The sequence below is a fragment of the Harpegnathos saltator genome, unplaced genomic scaffold, assembly GCF_003227715.2.
Source record: "Harpegnathos saltator strain DR-91 unplaced genomic scaffold, Hsal_v8.6 scaffold295, whole genome shotgun sequence".
In the NCBI taxonomy this organism is placed as follows: Eukaryota; Metazoa; Arthropoda; class Insecta; order Hymenoptera; family Formicidae; genus Harpegnathos; species Harpegnathos saltator.
This window is the reverse complement of record NW_020230089.1, coordinates 2,220,867-2,239,724: the sequence shown is the minus strand read 5'-3', so window position 1 is coordinate 2,239,724 and position 18,858 is coordinate 2,220,867. Positions and strand designations below refer to the sequence as shown.

The following is an 18,858-nucleotide window of genomic DNA, read 5'->3' as shown; positions in this document are numbered from 1 at the left end:
AGTTCGTTCACACTAATCTAGATCCGGAATAATGTCGTCATCGCGGGCGGCTGCAGGTCGCTATGAGGAGTCGCTGGCCGACTTCCAGGTCTCCCCGAGCGACGAGAGTGACGGGCGAAACACGGAGGAGCCGCGGCGACGTAGACACACTTCAAAGGGGCTCTATCCGCGATAACTAATCGACGGTCAAAATTAGCGCGCCTTGCACCTCGGTCTTTCTTTCTCTTTCGTGGCAGACCGCGTCGAAGGACGCCACGCGGAACACCGGATACAGGTCGTTGTTTTTTCGCTTTTTCAGCGAGGGGCGACTCTCGCGAGACGGATTGGATTGATGCGAGAGGATTAAATTGATTTATGCGTCCGTTTTCGTTAATTTCATTCAAGAGTTGGCGAAAGACCCGGACGAATCGAAAGAAAAATGACACGGCACGGCGAATAATAGAGAATATATACTGACGGCTCCTTTATTTCTAACGGAAATTCCGAAACGAAGATCCGCGTCGATTTGAGGCTCGCAAGTTCGAAAATTTTCCTTTCGCGATAATAAATGCACTTGGATCGGACCACGGCCGAGAAGCAATTGCGAGACACTTTGTTGATCACGGACGACGATTACGTCACGGTCGCTCAAACGCTCGCTCGTTTTTGGACCAAAATGCAACGTCGTCAACGTCAACGGAAGTCTCGTTGACGCAACAACGAGCAAGCAGCACAACGGGTCGTACGCGTATGTTTTACCATCCGGTAACTTTTCACCCGTATATGTACGACGAGTCGCGGAAATCGTTTGGCGATGCATTTCGACGGATTCCTTATGTACCCGCCGCTTACACATATGCGGCGCACGCGTGCGTTACGTAATCGTCGAGCTATGCAAAATTTGTCTACTCGAAAGAAACGGACGTATACGCAGGCATATATTTGATCCAGTTGCGCGCGAATGCAGAGCGACTTGTAAAGAGGCCGAAAAATTGATTAGCAGCAGCAGCAGTCACACGACGGAAATATGTAACTTTGCCTTATACTTTTTCCTTACATATTACTTGAATTTATATTACGTTTTTTTTATTATATGTATTATTTTATATATTTTTTTATTTCTATCACATTGTACATGTAGTACACGCAGCTTAAACGTTCGACTCTAGTTTTAGACTACGCGAACGTAGCCAGCCGATTCTCGAAAAGAAATATATATAAGCACCTGCTGGACGAATGACGTCAGCCGAGACGTCACAACGCGAGGCGTTTTGCCAATTTCACGAATCATCGTCACGGTGAACGCGCGCCTTTTCTTTTTGGGCTTCCCGGAGGTGTAAATCTCACGAATCGACGCCGTATATAATAATGGTGTGTGAATGGAGTCGAGGGGGAAAAAAGAATGTATGTACACGGGAAGCATGTCACGCTCCGCGCAGACTTACGTGAAATACACTACTACTGCCTGCCTGTGGTAGACCTGTTATGCTCCACGAGGAAAGGAATTTTTATTATACGCGTAAACAACAGTATTGGTCGCGTACGGGCGCGAGAGAGTATATCGCCTCGACTCTCAACGTTAAATTTTTAATGCGGGATGTAACGATGCCGCCGCATTAATATGCTGGTTGGTTACGCAAACACAACGCGGTAGCATCGATTTCAAATTAGAGAGAAAAAATGAGACGGTCGGCTGAAAAACTCGGGCGATATCGAGTGGGAAGAAAGGAAGAATTACGAAAATTGCGAAAATATGAGTCTGAAAATTCTGAGACTCCGCGAAAATTCCAAGACGCGTTCGCGCGTATCCGCACACGGTAATGATCATCGCCCATCCGGGGCGCACGTGTGTCAACCTTGGAAATGATCACATGCGAAGTCACATGCGTGTGTACTTTTAAATAATGTACAGCAGAGAGACGCCTTTGACGCGATTATTTCTCGCACGAAAGGCGATATCGATTAACATTGACATTTCGTGAAACCGGCGTTATCATCACCGGCAGCAAGCATTATTCGCGCACGCGCGCGGAAGCGCGTGCTTCCGCGAACATTTCCACAGCCTTCTTCTTCTTTTTGCAAGATCGACAATAATATGTGTCAACATCGAGCAATCGAGGCGGACAGGTATCGCGATAATTTCACGCGTTCGATTCCGACAAGAAAAATTTATCCTTGCAAACAGCTGTAGAAAAGTCTTCGCCAAAAAATTCAGTTTCACCGAATCGCGTTCTTTGAAGCGTCGACGATTCTCGTTCGAATGCGTCCGACGAGTTTAATCGGGGTAATCGGACTGAGAGAACGGCGTGTTATAGTTTACTCTTTCTCCCGATCGTGCGTCCGTCCGGCAAAAATGGCGATAACGCCACAACTATTAATAGAACGGGCCAGTTGTATGCGCGGCTTCTCGCGGTTCGCGACGTTCCGACGAGCGCGCGCGCGGCACTTTCGCGCGGGCGAAAAAAATCGATACGCGGCTTCGATCGCGCGAGGCAATCGGCGGCGTGCCCCAGCGACATTAATAATTGTGCGATTATTATCTTATAAGCGTATACTGACGGTTATTGTACGATCGCGAGCAACAAATGTTATTGATAACTGCTATTGGAAAAGAATCCCCTTTCCGAAACCTCGAGATTAGATCAAACGATTGCGAGAAATTGTAATATTTTTTCGCATAGCAATGTTGAACTTCATAAACGCCTCGCAACGTCGGCTAACGTGACTTCCAAGCGGTGCTTTTAAGATAATTACAAGTAGTCGCGAGATAATCTCTTTCAAACGTATACCCGGAATTCCTCTCTTTCTCGCTCTCCCACGATACGGTCTACCGCGTATAATTACAACGTCCAGCGTTCCCCGACGTGTCATCCGAGATTTACGTGGGAAAGCCGACAGCCAGCTTCTACCGCCATCTATCGTAAATGGCCAATGTTTAACGACACGAGATACAAATGGATTACAGGACACTGCAGCGAGCGAGAGCGGGAGATGTGTTGTAACGTACCGGTTCGTTCCGTTCGATGCGCTCGGACCGTTTAACAAAGTCTCGTTATCGAAATGCCGACATTATCGACGCGTCGATATCGGCCGTTCGATGTATCGCTTGTCTATTCTTAAAATAACGCGCGCTGCCGCCGCGCCGGAGACGCGCGTCTCTCCGTCGGAACGAAAGTCGTTCGCGACTGAGATTTTCGACACGGCCGAGAGGTGGGCGATTTCGAAGTTTTCATCTCGTTTTACGCACGTTAACGGGAACGTCTGCCAATGCAAATTTATGCACGCGAAATGTATTCGCCGACGAATCTGATTGACCTGTTTTATTACCAGAGCTACTCGCGCGATATCGCTATACCCGCTAGACCCGACAGGATGGCGCCACGCGATACGCAAACACGTGTCATGGCTTTCAGGTGAAGCGCTTTGTGTGTCTATATACCTGTTCTTCTCGATGCCGATGGGCGTCGTGTCAAAGATTTTGCAACGTGCACGTGCCGAGAAGAAACCGCAGGGACCGCATGTCAAGCCCGCATCGTTTTGGAATCTTGGATAAAGCCCGGGAGAAAGTCCGTGTCTCTCTTTCTCGGCTATAATTATTCGCTATAGAATTGTAGAAAGAATAGAGATAAGTTCTATTCTGGGGTCTGTTATGTGCAAAATTCTATTATCAACCCATTCAGCATTCTATTTTAGAATCATAAAAACGTTTCGCTTAACTTCACGTTTCGCTCATCTTCGCGTGCGATTCATTTAACACTTTGCAGATTTCGAAGAATCTTTGTTTAGATACGGGAGATTAATTTAAAGAAAAAAAGAAAAAAAAAATTAAAAAAACCCTTTGCTACAATAAAACAACTATATCATTATACAGCTGAAGAAATGCACCGTTCGAGAAAATGTTTCCAAAGTTGTTTGGTTTTAAAGGGGACAATAAAACAACGACCTTGGTCTGACCTTGTCCCGACTTTTGCCTGACACTTTTTTTTTCGAGCATTTTTTCCGGCGTATTTTAGACGAGTATTTAAAACCCTTTGTTGTTGGAATCTTTAGGAAGCACCTAATGAGCTCCGCTCGTCTGCAAATTGTTCGCACTTGGTCGCGTTACTTTTAATCGGGAAGTAAATTCGCACGAGTTTTCTCGCGAAGATCAGTCACCGCGGCGGACGCTCTCGCTCTCATTACGGCTCCGCCGTACGTACGTATTTTCACTGCGGTAACGACCACGGTTCGCTCAACTTTGCCCTCGGCTCGCAGTCAAGGTCGGCTCGGCTCGGGGTACCTGTCATCCGGAAACGACCGCGCACAAAGTGCATCGCCGCTGCCGTCGTCGTTGCAGCTCCTGTACGATCCTCTTTTGGCACGCTTCGAGACAGACGATATTCGAGATATTCGTAAATCAAGCCGCGAGCGTTCGACTAAAAATACGCCGATCCAAGAGTAATCTCTCGCGGACACACGTGTTTCTCTCCCTCTTGTTCTCCCTGTCGTGAAAGCGCGACTACTATCTTTATAATTCCCGACGTCGCGAAATCTCTCTCTCTCTCTCTTTCTCACACACACCCACTCTCTATCCTTTCGAAGATTACGTGACGCGAGAAATTCGACGAAATTTACGACTGCCTACGGTATCCTTTTTCGGCGCGCCTTTGTCTACGAGAGCTAATTAACGCGAAGCGCATGGAAACGACGAGTTCGGTGAAAATAACGCGATTGACGCGCGACATGCTTTCATCGCGGCGATGGTAGGCAGGCAGGCAGGCAGGCAGACAGGTAGACAGAGAGAGGGGATCTCGATGTTCTCCGACGATCATTCGCGGAGGACAATGGCGTTGGCAGACGCGAGGTACAAATACGGACATACGCGCGCTGTATGCGAACACAGCGCGGATTTCTATTTGCGGCAAGAAGATTCGTTATTGATCCAACAGCGTGTCAGGCTGCTGCGACTGACGGAAAACCGTGCGCGTCCGTCCACCAACCGCGATGAAAGCCGCCGCGCCGATTACGCGGAAAAGCGAACGGTACGCCTTCGTTAATAGCCGGTGAAGACGTATGAATCATTAAATCCACCTCTGCGTGGCGCGCTCCTTATATTCGAAGTAAAATACTCGAGATATTAAGAGAAAAGTTGTGGTGAAAAGTAGCGAGATAGCACAAAAAAGAGAGAGAGAGAGAGAGAGAGAGAGAGAGAGAAACGTATCTCGTTGGCAATTGGCCAATTTGCAAGCGATCTTCCTAAAATGAAAAAGCTGCTTTTTCGAGTAAGATTATCGGAAAAAATTAACGAGTTTTCAATAAATTAAGGCGATAAGTGAGTGAGTGAGTGAGAGAGAGAGAGAGATGTTAGTTTAAGATGTAGGTTTAAGTGAATAAAATATGTTGTTAGTTTTAATAGAATCTTGTCGAGGATTTACATTTAATTAACCTCTCGACAAGTTTCTACAAAGTTTACGATCAGAGAGAAGATTTGGAAACAATTTTGGGCGAAGTACAGGAGATTGACTCAAAATTTACATTTTCATCCTTTTCTTTTGATTTTCTTAAAGTTGTCAGGAAAGGCGAATTAAGCCAATATCACGGCTTTTAATCTTAACTCGCGAAGTTGAGACACAAGTTAAAGAGCGAAGGCGGAGCGCGCTCCTTGAAAAATGCAGGAGTGTTTGACGGCGCGCGATTGCAACTGAGCTATTCTCCCTTCTCTCTTCTCTTCTTCTCTCCTACATTCCTCCTCAATCAGCTGGACCTTTGTCGTAGCTGAGAACAGAACATCACGCGGGGATCGCGCGTGCTCGCATTAGGATTCGCGGAAACACCATCGACGAAGAGTGTCAGAGCGAAGAAGAAAGGAGGAGCCGCCGCCGCCGCTGCCTTCTCATCGTCAGCACCTTCAACGTGGTCGACCTCGCGCGGTTGGGCAAAAGAAAGACAAGGTGTTCTGACCGCCCACCAGAAATCGCACACGATTCACGAAAAAAAAAAGCGCGCCGAATCTCGGATTCGCCGAATTCTATGGAGTGCCGACAAAAACACCGCGACGTTGCACTCGCCGAGTGAGTTCCGCGCGGCTAATGTCACTCGATGTTCACAAACGCGCGTTATCAATAATTTTCGTCGATCGGTGTCTTCGATAATTTCCTCGCTAAAGAAAATAAACGCGGAGGCGATGATAAGTGTGCCACGCTCCCGCGCGGAGAAGTCGGAAAGTCGAGCTCTTTTAACGATGGGAACGCAGTTCTGGCCGGGAGTATAATTGCGTAAATGACGTGTCGCTGGCACGCGACCAGAGAACTGACCATGCCACGATGCGGACTCGATTTACATGCTTTCCGAAAACGGACCCGCTGATAAATCGATCGATCACTCTGCAAAAACTCGCGCGCAATATTCGCGCGCGTTCGATGCGCCAAGATCGCACGTGAAGATCCGCCACATTTCTACGATGATTCGGATTTCTCTTTCAACGTCCGACCTTTCAGAAAACTTCTCCCTCGTTTCGTTGCGCGCTATGGAAGTAACGAAAGTGTGAGTTAAAGTGAAATTGAAATAAAATAAATTGGTAACTACATAATTGAGTTAAAGTAAAAACAAAAAACGAGACAAAGAACGCAACGCACACCCCAACATGCGTCTTTACGCGCGAGCGTGAGCGGAAGGAAAACCCGCGTGCAGTTACGCATAACCGATAATCGATCGGCACGGGACACCCACTGGATGCGTCTGCGTCCGATTTTTGCGGGGTAGCGAAAGTATAAAAATAAATCGTTAACAGACGCAGCTTCACAACGCGTTATAATGGGGGACTATTTTTAAAGGCGAGCGTTCAAAGCGGAGGGATATTTATGGCCGCGCCGTTGTTAGAAAAGGATTGTTCGTATAAAAAAGAGTACGATATCGTTCATTTTATCGAGTTATCTAACGAGCACGGGGCAACTTTCCGCTCTTTCTTCGGAATGGCTGCGATTCCAACGCGATTCGGAAGAGATGATTATTATCCGGGAAGGAGAATAACATTCGCCTTGACGACAGATCGATGATTCAATTCGAGCGATACGATAAAAAAGTATAATAATTTCAACAACTGTCTCTGAGGGACGGAATGAGGTATCCATCTTCGAAAACACTCGTTACTTTGTACAACGCTTCTGGCAATTTCCAAGTATTCCTTCGCACCGACTCGTCATTCAAGAACGGAAACGAGACGATGAAGTTTCGTACTTCTCGACGTCGTCTCCCGCCCGCGATCGAGAGAGAATCGATCGGCGCGGCAAAGGTTAAGGAGGAACCGGGCCGTCGTCGCCGAGGCGGCGGTGGTTGCATATAAAATACGACGACTGCTTTTAGACCGCCTCTGTGGGATGAGTCTGATTCGGGTCAGAATAGCCCGCCACCGTCGCCGTCGCGAGGATAATCGATCCTCGGCGCAATCGAAGACAGGTCGCCTCCGCTCCGCCTGGCAACCGCGTCGATATATATACACACACACACACACATATATATATATATACATATGCAATTACTTCGTCAACCAGAGTCAACTATCAATCAGAGATTATTTATAAATCGGATGGCTGGTGACATCGTGACTATCGCCCTATTCATCCCTATTCATCCACCGTCGGTCGTTTCCGACGTTTTCCCGGGAGATTCACGAATTTACGGACGAACGCGATAAGCAGCGATAATTAGGCTTCGACTTGCTGCTCAGAAAAGTTATTTCATCGTTGAGCTGTTTATTTAAACATGTATATTGCATGAAGGTGATGTGCGACAAGCATAATAAAAAAAGTTAATCTTTGGTGCTTCAATTATCTGACTTTGATTATCCCGAAATTTTCGAATGAAGTCGTGAGTTTGAGAAAAGCATTGGCTAAAATAAAAATTATTCTAATAATTTTACCAAACATCCCCTCCCTCCTCCTCTCTCTTCGCGCACGCACGCGCGCATGCACACACACACACACACACGCGCGCGCGCGCGCGCACACACACACACAGAGAGAGAGAGAGAGAGAGAGAGAGAGAGACAGATCCAATCGAGAAATTTGCATGCGCGGGTAAATCCAGATGACACGTACAGTCGGTACGCGTGACAAACGCGTTTTGTCGCGATAAAGACCGGCGCTGAAAGGAAAAAAAAAGGAGAGATAAACTGGCCCTCAGTCAATCATGTGTCTGTCTGTGCGATTTTATTCAGGACGTGGGTACTGTCATGCGCGTTTCAGTGTGACATATAGTTGAACGATCGGAACAAATGGTGGCTGATGAATGCCGATTGGTATGATTATTGCGGCACCAGGTCATATAATGGTAATCTCAATGGCAGTGATTCGCGTTATAAAGCAATAATATGTAAATTTAATAACAATGACGATGATTTGCATCTTATTTGAGATTTTTTATGTTACTTTCGCCACGATTTTAAAAGAAAATTCAAGCAAAGACAAAACTCAACTTTCGAATACCAATGTCATTTATCAAAAAATTTCACTTCCAAGTCATTTATTAAGTCTCAAATATATCGGTCGCTGTTACGGAAAAAAAAAAGAGAAAACGTTTATTAAAATGAAATGTATCTCAGGTAATTGTTGAAGCGAATTAAATTATCGCGAGTGGCTACTTTGCGCCTTGAGAGAAGGGAGAGAGGGGAGAAAGAGAGAGGGAACGGAGAGATGCAGCGGAGCCACGTCGGGTTGAGTACTTTGCGAATGAATGAATGTATATTTTATTAGCTGAGCCGCGCTTAAAAAATGCCGAAATGAAGCGATAACACGAGGACGAAAAATCGGGTCGCTAATGGGTTACACACGGCTCTCTCGCTGAAACTCGCGTGTCACCTCCCTCACGAATAGTTTAATATCGTAGAAGCATATTGACCTAGATCCTGACACGTGAATCGCCAACGTGATCGACCCTCTTCACAGAGCGCAAACAGTCGCGAGGGGTTCGTAGCTCTCGAACGATCAATGGAGAGAGGCGCGCGTTCTCGAGTCATCGATCGATTGTGACGAAATCGAAAAATATGCTGAGATTGTTGTATCGGGTGATACACACCGCACGTGTGTCGGGTTGTTTTTGCAACGAGGTACACTTCGTCGATATTGAATCTGGGTTTTTACGACACTCGTCGACGAATTTTCTCCTTATATAAAATAAATTGAACGCGAATTTTCATCTAAATCGCAATATCCGATATACGCTCTTAATCGCACCGGAAGGTTACGGACGTTGCGCAGGTCGCGCCAAAGATAGCGGTCGCGGTTGCGTTATACTCGTGTCACTATTTTTGACAGGAGCATGTTCATCGCGCGCTGACAACGCGGAAGCGCGCCTTAGTTAATTTAATTTAATGTTATTATTATACTGGGACCCGCGACAATTATCCGCCGCGAATGCGGCCGCGTCATTTGTTCCGAAACTTTGGTTCAATTTCCGCCGTCTCCTCATTATTGCAATATTATCATAAAAATTGAGAGAGAGAGAGAGAGAGAGAGAGAGAGAGCAAGTGTTAAAAATATGTTTATCTTTTTTGGAGTATCGAGATCAATTTTCAAAATTCTCGATAGCAGATGTCCTGGCTATTTCTAAGGGGAAAAAAAAAAAAAAAAATTCATCAACTTTCCAAATTGTTTTCCACGAAAATAATTTTAACATTCTGCCAATGGTGATTCGTTGATTAACGATTTTCGCGATATTTTCTCTATCTTAATTTCCTTTTTTCCCTTTCCTACGTTGCGGCTTAGCAACATCGTTACGGATTTGATACGCCACCGTGACGGAATGGCGTACGCTCTCAAGGACATAATGTAATTTCGTATCCTGATGGATTATCTGCCAGATATATCGTTGCTCATTCTCGAGTCGCAAGTAGGTGACAGTAGGCGTAAGTAGGCGAGAGTAATGATTCATTCTCTTCTACTTTGGTTGACAATATTTCGTAAACAGCGCCCTAGACTCGTCATTTATTACACTGCTTACGTTTCGGGCAGAGTTGTATGCAATTCGGCGAATTTTAAATTTAATCATCCGAATCCGCGCGACGTCAGTTTTCGCATAAGAGATCACTAAAAAGACTCGGAAACACACACACACACACACACACACACACACAGAGAGAGAGAGAGAGAGAGAGAGAGAGAGAGAGAAAGAAAGAGGAGAGGGAGGGAGAGAAAATTTCAATTTGCATCATCGAAGAAAATAATGATTATCAAGTTGATATTATTTTCGCACGGGATAAGTCATCGAGAAAAAATCGCGATATTTATAGATGAAACGAGACGTGTTATGTACGAGGACTTGCGATAATTATGAAATTTACATAAAGAGAACGATTTAGTTGAATCTAACAAATGCTTATTTGGAATAGTCGAGATAAATTTTTTGATTGATCGAACAAAATTTTGTTTGACAAAATGCAACAAAAACATTTCGTTGGAACTAAGCTGCAACAAAATATTTTTGTTGCGTCGAACAAAATTTCGTTCGATCAATCAAAAAATTTATTTGGACTATTCCAAATAAGCATTAGTTAAATTCAATTAAATCGTTCTCTCTGTGTATTCAAGAAATTAATAATTCGGTCATGCATACACACACACACACACACACACATATATACACGCACCGTTTTCTGCGGTATATCGATTAAAAATTATGCAAGCGTTATGCAAGTTCAAGGCGGTGTAACGGTTTATCTCGCGTTCTCTCCGGTGCATGTGGATTACACGGCGATACACGATCCCATCCTGTGCCGTTACATAAATCGCCTCTCGCTCGGCGAGCCTCGGCGAAAGAAACGTCCGTTCGACGAGTGCGCGCGAGCCGTAATGGTATTCTCCCGTCGCGATTAAGGATCGAAAAGCATTCTCTCCCAATCGAATTACGCTCTCCATCTCTCTCCGCCTACACCTCCCGTGATCGCATTAGCGCACGCTGCGGCAGTAGCAACATCAGCAACGATAGCGTGGCTACGTATATACATGCCGCGCGTAGTGTGCGCGCGTCCGGCGTGCGTTAGTAGTTAGCACGTACGTAAATCAAACGCTCGCCAAAAATGCGGTGCATATAATAAGATTTTGCGAGTACAGTGCGCACACTCATGGTCACTGAATTGCGTCGACGCGCGAGCGGAGCGAGCGATACAGCACACTCGTCTGAACGACGAGCTGAAAATAATATGATCGCGCGCGAAAATATAACGGCGATATTTTTCCAACGCGCGCGCTGCACGCAGCGACGTACGGCTCTCTCTCTCTCTCTCTTTCTCTCTCTCTCTCTCTCTCTCTCACGCGCGCGCTTTCACGCTCCGCATTTTGTCGCGTTTTAATCGAGAATTCGAGGGGCGAGGGCGGGAGGAGAGGGAGGGACCGCAGGGTTGGCAAATCGAATATACAGGGTCGATCGGAGGGATGAGGGAGGCAGGCGGTCCCTCCCATGTCATGGATTTAAAGCCCGCTTCAGACGAGCGGTGTAATTCGCCGGGTAACAGAGAGGGAATACGAGATACGCCGCGTCACAGGCGTGTGACGATCAAAAGACGACAGCTGTCAGGTCTGCGCTAAAATAGTCAAAACACGGTAAGTGGGTTAACGGGCACTGGAATTCGCCACTGAGAACTACCGTGACGGTCAGCGCAGCTGGAGGAGAGGAGAGAGAGAGAGGGGGGAGGGAGACACACAACACACCCGGTACCGTGTAAATATCCTTTTAACACACCGCCTACACCAACACGCAGCCTCTGTCTCCTCTCGCACGCCGAGAGAGAGAGAGAGAGAGAGAGAGAGAGAGAGAGAGAGAGAGAGAGAGAGAGAGAGAGAGAGAGGAGCACTCGGAAAGAGAAGAGGAGAAAAAACAGCCAGACCGCTTGAATATTCTTTCTCTTTCTCTCGCGGTTTTGCGTTTTTACGTTGCATTTCGTCACTCGGCCCCAGAAGGACGTACCAACTGGAATGAATAAAAGACACCGTGAGAGGCACTCGGGCGACCCCACCCCCGTGACCCGATCGTTGGATCCCTCGGAGTAGTCGTCGAGTCAATTTTGCTGCGCGATGCTCTCGACGACGATGGGTCACTGTTTTCTCTCTTCCTCGTTCGCGTCATGAACGCGAGCGTGTCTGGTGCAAACTGTTAAAATGAACAATTAAAGGGGGGAGGAGGTGTCTCACCGGAAAAGAGCTCTCTCTCTCTCTCTTTCTCTCTCTCGCCCGCACCCTCGTCTCACGCCACCCGCACCCTCGTCGTCAGAGCACCCAGCGGCGCTTGCACGCAGACGCACGGGGGATGGGTGAGGGATAGCAGCAGTGAGGGAGGAGGGACAGAGGGACGCGAGAGAAGGAGGGAGGAAGATAGACAGCAGGCTCCATATTAGCCGCACTATGCTGCACTTGCTGCACCCGAAGAGAAATAATAAATGAAATGAAACGAAACGAAAGGAGACACGACCCTTTGATAAATGCCGCGAGAAAATGACATGATGAACGTGTATATAACGCGATGATTACATACGATGATTATACATATATTATTTGCGTCAAGATATTCATATTCATGTGCATCATTTTTCATCACAATGGCAGGAAGAGACGGGAAAAGACGAGCGAGACGGCGACAGAGCGCGCGAATCTTGCCGCCGAACCGCGTATAAATCGCGCAGAGAACGAGCCGCGACAAGACTCCGATAAAGCGCGGCATGCGATAATGATCCTTACGTGGATTCGCGGATCCGCGAAACGCCACGGTCGGCGTAAGGTCTTTTTTCGCGTGCGACGTGGAAGATCGAAGCCGTCGCGCGGCAGCGCGCTTGGCGCTGCTGATCGCTAGGAAGAAGATAAACGCGGTCGCTCTTATCCCTTCCTTGGCGACACCACGCGCTGGTCTCGATCCCCCGGATCTGACCAGGAAATCCCTCGCGAAGCCATGCAAAGAAGAAACAGCAGACAGCAGAGACAGCGATAGACCGCGCGATCCGCGTCAATCGGCACTCCCGCACGTCCTCGACATCCAGAGCTCCTCCCAGCTCCGTATAGATTCGGTGGGACCATCGTGAGATATCGGTGATATCAGTTATCATGCGTTCAAGAATACGCGCTCCAAGTTTGATTTCCAAGACGGTGGGGGGGTGCCGGCGACGGGTCAATATAGAAGAGAGAGAGGTTATGGCATATACCACGTCCGCACAGCACACCGCACGAGCGAGCAGCGTGCGCGGTGATGCTGTTTTTCTCTTCTCAGGGTATACTTACTGCTAATTTTCATGCCTCCCAAGGGTGGGTTCGTGGGCGGCTTGTTGCCTTCGGCGAAGGAGGTGGTCCTCGGTCGTCCGCTCATCCTGAGGCTGTCTCGACCGCCACCGCCTTCTCCTCCTCGGCTATTGTCGCCCGGCTCGTCGTCGTTGGCCGCCTCCTCGGCCGGCACCGGCAGTAGCACTTTCTCCTCCTCCTCCTCCCCCTCCTACGCCACCGCGCGTACGTGCACGTCAAAAAGCAGCCCCTAGTCGCGGCGGCGGTGGCGGTGGTGCTGATAGTGCTGGCGCTCCTCGTCGTCGACGTCGTCGTCGTCGTCGTCAACACCACCTCGCACATCAATGACGGAACCGCACACCGCGATTATCACATCGCACGAGGAGCGCGCGCGATCCGCTCGCGCTGCTCACCGCGGCGACACACGCACGCACGCACCGTAACCGCACGCGCGCGTACGCACAGACGTACGCACGGCGCGCAGCTAATTCACTCTTTCTCCTTTTCACACTCTCTTCTTTTTCTTCTTCCTTCGCTGTTTCCGCCGCCGATTCTTTCACTCTGCCTCACTTTCCCCCTTTTCTCCCTTCACGCGTTCGTGTGTTTCTATCTTATCCGCGTCCTCTGCGTTACGTCGCCACGGCCGCGCGACGGCTCGATCGACGGTCGGCTGGAAGAAGAGTAAAGAGGAAGAATGAAGGAACAACCGGAGAGGACAGAGAGAAAGAGAGAGCGCGAGAGAGGGGTGACGGGACGGGGCTGGATCAAGGTGGCGCGGGCGGCGGAAAGGGGTGGGAGTGACGAAAAGGGAGAAATAACGCGAAATCGGAAACGCGACACACCGCGTAGCCGCTGCGATCTTCACGGCCGTATCCTCCTCTCCGTGATCCTTGTGGGCGATTTCTTTTCCCGGAGCTTGCCGCCTTGTCGTCGTCGTCTCCTTTCTGCTCCGACGATCCGCTCGAGAGAGAGCGCGCGCGGCGCCGCTCGGCTCTCCTCAGTCAGTCACTCACTCACTCACTCACTCACTCCTCTCCCTCTCTCTCTCTCTCTCTCTTTCTCTCCTGTGTGTGGCGTGCCGCGACAGCAGCGACGTGTACGCGTACCGACGGCGAATGCACGTACGTTCGCGTACGAGCGATGGACAGACGGCACACACGCGCGAATTGACACACGATTTGGCAGGCGGATGAGCGGATGAGCGAACGAGCGAACAAACGTGAGACCGGTTGTTCGCGCGCACCGCGCATACAATTCCCGTCAGCGATGCGTGCACACGTACTCACGTACTCTCTATCTCTCTTTTTCTTTCTTCCTTTCAACACCACCCACCCTCTCTCTCTCTCTCTCTCTCTCTTCTTTCTCTTCTGTCGACGCACTGCTACCGCGCGACGGCCACAAAACGCGCACTCTCTCGGCACCCGAGCGCGATCACGTTGGTCACACCGGACGCGATCTCCTCCTCGTTTGTCGCGTTGCTCTCACCGTTTCACGTTCCGTTCACAGGCGGAACATTCCTGGGACGCGACGTCGTGCTGCGGCGAACGAGCGTTGCCGTCGTTGCTGCTCCCGACGACGATGATGACGGCGACGGCGGCTGATCCCCGAGAGAAACGCGATGCCGCCAGCCAATGAGCGGAGGAGGGCGCGGGACGACGCTGCGGAGCGCTGCTGGTGAACAGCGAGGGGTGCGAGCGTCGTCGATGGGCCAACGTTTTTGGGACGGCTCGTACGCGATATACGGCGGCTGCCGCGGTGGAGGCGCGCGCGCGCGCGTGCGTTCTCGCGCTTTACGAACTCCTCACTCGCCTGTCTCTATAACGTCGCTTCCGCCGCGCGCGCGATTCCACGGCGAAGCGATTCTTTCCTCGGTCCCGGTTTTTTCGTGGCACTCGTTCACGCAGCTCGTACTCGCTCGTCTCGACCGCCCGTCGACGACGTATCTCGCGCGCCACCGTGCGGTGGGCCGACGACGACGACGATGTCGCGTTGCTCGGTCTCTGTCCGTCTGTCTGTCTGTCTGTCTGTCTTTCCGTTCCTCCTTCGCCGTGCGAGAGCGGCTATCTTGGCACCGCTTCTTGTCCCTCTCTCTCGCACACACGCGAGAGAACACCGCCGCCTTACTTCACACCGATTGACTCTGACTGACTGTCTGTCTGTGTCTCTCTCTCTCTCTCTCTCTCTCTCGTTTGCTTGCTCGCTCGCTCACTCACTTGTTCCTTCTTTCTCTCGTACTCTTTTTTTTTCCCCGCTGTCTTACTTTCCGTAACTGTCTGTCCTTGTCGCACTACGCTAATAATCTCGTCACTCCGGCTCCGGTTTCATTCGTCGGGCTACTCATCGCCGATATCTGGCAGGCTTCCGCGCTGCATCTTGCCGCGTTGCTGTCGCTTGCGCGCGATTCCACAATTACGAAGTAAGAGGATCGCGTGCGCGGTCTCGTACGCGTTTCTCTGTCTTTCTCACGTCGTCGTCGTACCTGTTCTCGACAGCGCTCGGACTCGACAGCGAATCCTCGTCGTCGTGCTGGTGGTCGTGGTCGCGGTCGCGGTCGCGGTCGCCGTCGTCGTCGCTGTCGCCGCCGTTCTCGTCGTTGTCGTATAGGGTTCTCGCGTTCACCGCCCGTAATCGGCACTCGGTCCGCCTCGCTCTTCTCTCGCTGTCTCTCTTTCTCTTGCGTTCTCCGGTCCGGTGTCCGACCAGAGGCGACACGCAGAGCTCTCTCGCAGCAGCCACCCGATATATCGCGGCGTTACGCGGAAAGTGCACGGGGAAAAGGGGCGCGCGCGCGCGCGCGTTCACGCGGCAATATCGAACGATACTCGGCGATCAGCGACGACTTCTCTACCTCGTCATGCACGGCAACACCACACCGACCATGGATTTTTCGATGCCTCCTCAGACATTGACCCGTTCGGGCGAGATCGGGCCAGTCGAGTGCGAACGGACATTGCCGAGTGTGTGACGTCAGTCACACCCCGCCCTGCCCCTTGCCGTACCGAACGGCTCCATCGAGTGCGCTGATGCTCCGTCGTCGATATCCCTAGCGCCGCCTGGTGTTTGTACAGTGACAATTTCGTTGTACCGCCATTATTCGAACTCCAGGAGATTGGACAAATTGTCTGTGATTGTGGTGTGAAACGATAAACGAGAGTCTCTCCGTGGGTTATAAAAGAATCGTGTATGGAGACGATACCGTCTGTGATCAACAAATTTGCTACGAGGAATATTGTTACGTATATTTTACGAAGTACCATATATTTTAAGAGCGTTGTCTGCTATAATTAACAATTCAATGTGAAAAATAAAGTTTTACATATAATATGGAACTTGTTCATTAGTATTTATTATTGTTATCTTTACTTAAAATCAAAATAATCGTTAGATCGTACGAAAATATGATAAGATTCCCAAGTTACTAAGAATTAAATTTTAAGTTAATTTTCACTTGGTTCAGGCAAATTTATTATGCAAGATGTTTTCCACCGTGTAATTTTGTAATAACAACCTTGAGTCAAAATTGTAGAAATTGTAGAAGTATAAATTTTGACACTAGTCGGGAAACGTTTTCTTCTTCTTTCTGTAATTTTCTAAAGCGCAGTTTGCTTCAAATTCTTTATTTTCAACCGCTTGTAAAAGTTTGGATATTATCTCAGCAATTTTCGCTCCAGAAAGATCAAAATCAAGACAACAAACAAATTCTGCAAGCTGCATACGCTATTCGTAGAGGTAATAAGAATAAGTCACTAGACGATCGATATCTCGATATCTCTCGGTGTCGATAAACATCGACTACCGTCCGTTCTACAAACGTCGATTAAATTTTAATGCGAGTTCATTCTCTATTTAGACAAGGACTTAAACCCAGGTTGATATTTAACTGACGTTGATGCAAGCGGTCGTATGCAAATTGGTCTGGTATGAAATGAAATATTGTCAATTATCGTTGGAACATGAAGCGGTAGAAATGGTCACGTCGTGTTTGGTACGCATGTAAGAAACGCACGTCGATTGGATAGACGCGATATACGGTAAGTTGTCATTTCGCGTTATTCATATCGCGTCGTTCTCGTCTTTTCGACAGATATTCTTGTGGAGATTCGCGTTCGCATTTTACTTCGCAGCTTCGAGTAGCACTATCCATTGCTGCGGAACCTAAATTCCTGCGGAATGTCTCTGTCTCTCGTTGCTCGGATATTATTCAATTGTTATCGTTACTTCAGACGCGATCGCTTGTCTCTCTCTCTCTCTCTCTCTCTCTCTCTCTCTCTCTCTCTCTCTCTCTCTCTCACGCGAGCTTCAGTTTCGAACGTTGCTAAACAAGTGCGAGAACAATTAACGGAATAAATTTTTCCGACAAATCTATTTGTCTCGTTCGCGTCTCGCCGTTTTAGCTTGGAATCTTTTGGAGTACTTTCTGTACTCCAGAGTATTGTCGACGCACCGGTAGCTTTAGAATGAAAAGGATAGACAATGAGAAAAGGGACAAAATGCGGAAGACAAAAGGCAGATATGTACGGATTTAACGTGTATCGATGCGTGATTGTTTAATGTTCGATTGTTTCGGGCTAAAGTGTCTTTGCAAATCGTCATTCGTATCGTTACGAAAATGCTTCCATTTGCGTTTCGATATTGAGTTAACGAGCACGAATTCTTCTCGTGTCACGAGAGATGGCGCCACCAGTATGCGAGGTCGCCGCGATTTCGAATTTGAATTGGTTGAGATAGCGCGATGCGTTGATTCGATGTAGTACCATCGTCCTGGCTGGCGGTTATGTCTCGTGTCGTTGTGATTTTTAATCGTTGTGTATGAAGTGAAAATGAGCCGTGAAAATGCGGGTTTTAACACGCCAGGCATCCTGGACCTTGACAGATCGTGTTATCGATGGTATCGACGTATCTTCGCTTCTCGGGAAACGTTGATTATCCACAGGTAATCGCTCCCGATCACGAAATGGTCTCAAAATGGCGGTGCTTGTATTACCGAACGGTCGGAATTTTCTCAATTTCGCTCATTTGATTTTCTTACGTTTGTTGCGATTGTTGCTTAGAATCGTCCGCCTGCGTGGATTGTTTCACTTTAGAGATTCGTTTTTTTTGCAGGTATGCACCCGCGTGATTCACGACGTACATGGTTTCGTGAAACTCGAGAAATTCACAATTTTGGCCGTGTTTCATGTGCGGGATGTGCTCGCGACTCAGATGGCAACATTTTCAGGTTAATTTTTTGTCTTTGTCTCACTAATAAATATACCATACTTTGTTCTTCCCTAGATTAAGTTCTCTTTAAATAATCTATGATTCGTGACGGATGATATGATATATATGATTATTTAATTGAAAATATTCGGATAGTCAGAAACACAAGAGATGAATGTTTGTATATTTATAATACATTCTAAACTTGCAAACATTGCATGCATCGTATGATGCATAAACTCATAGGATATTTCCTCGAACTCTGTCGAGATATAGATTTACAGATAGATGATTAGATTCATAGATCTATATATCAGTTTATAGATAATTTAAACAATAGATTATTGAAGGAACGCCTCAGAGGCAAACATCGCTCGCCTACGCGAAAAATACACACACACCAACGATCGGTCGTGTTTACATTCGCCGCGAGCCCAACGTGACG

General features: G+C 48.3%; 1 protein-coding gene across 2 annotated transcripts in view; it reads right to left on the bottom strand.

Moving 5' to 3' along the window:
* The window catches only part of LOC105188825 (glycogen synthase kinase-3 beta), a 41,139-nt gene extending 24,995 nt beyond the window's left edge, over positions 1–16,144 (bottom strand). For both annotated transcript variants that reach the window (XM_025299857.1, XM_011150482.2), the window contains exon 1: positions 13,218–16,144. In XM_025299857.1, the coding sequence (XP_025155642.1) occupies positions 13,218–13,302 (85 nt within the window). In that variant the 5' untranslated portion in view covers positions 13,303–16,144. The remainder of the gene's footprint in view (positions 1–13,217) is intronic.
* Between the last annotated feature and the right edge of the window lie 2,714 nt (positions 16,145–18,858).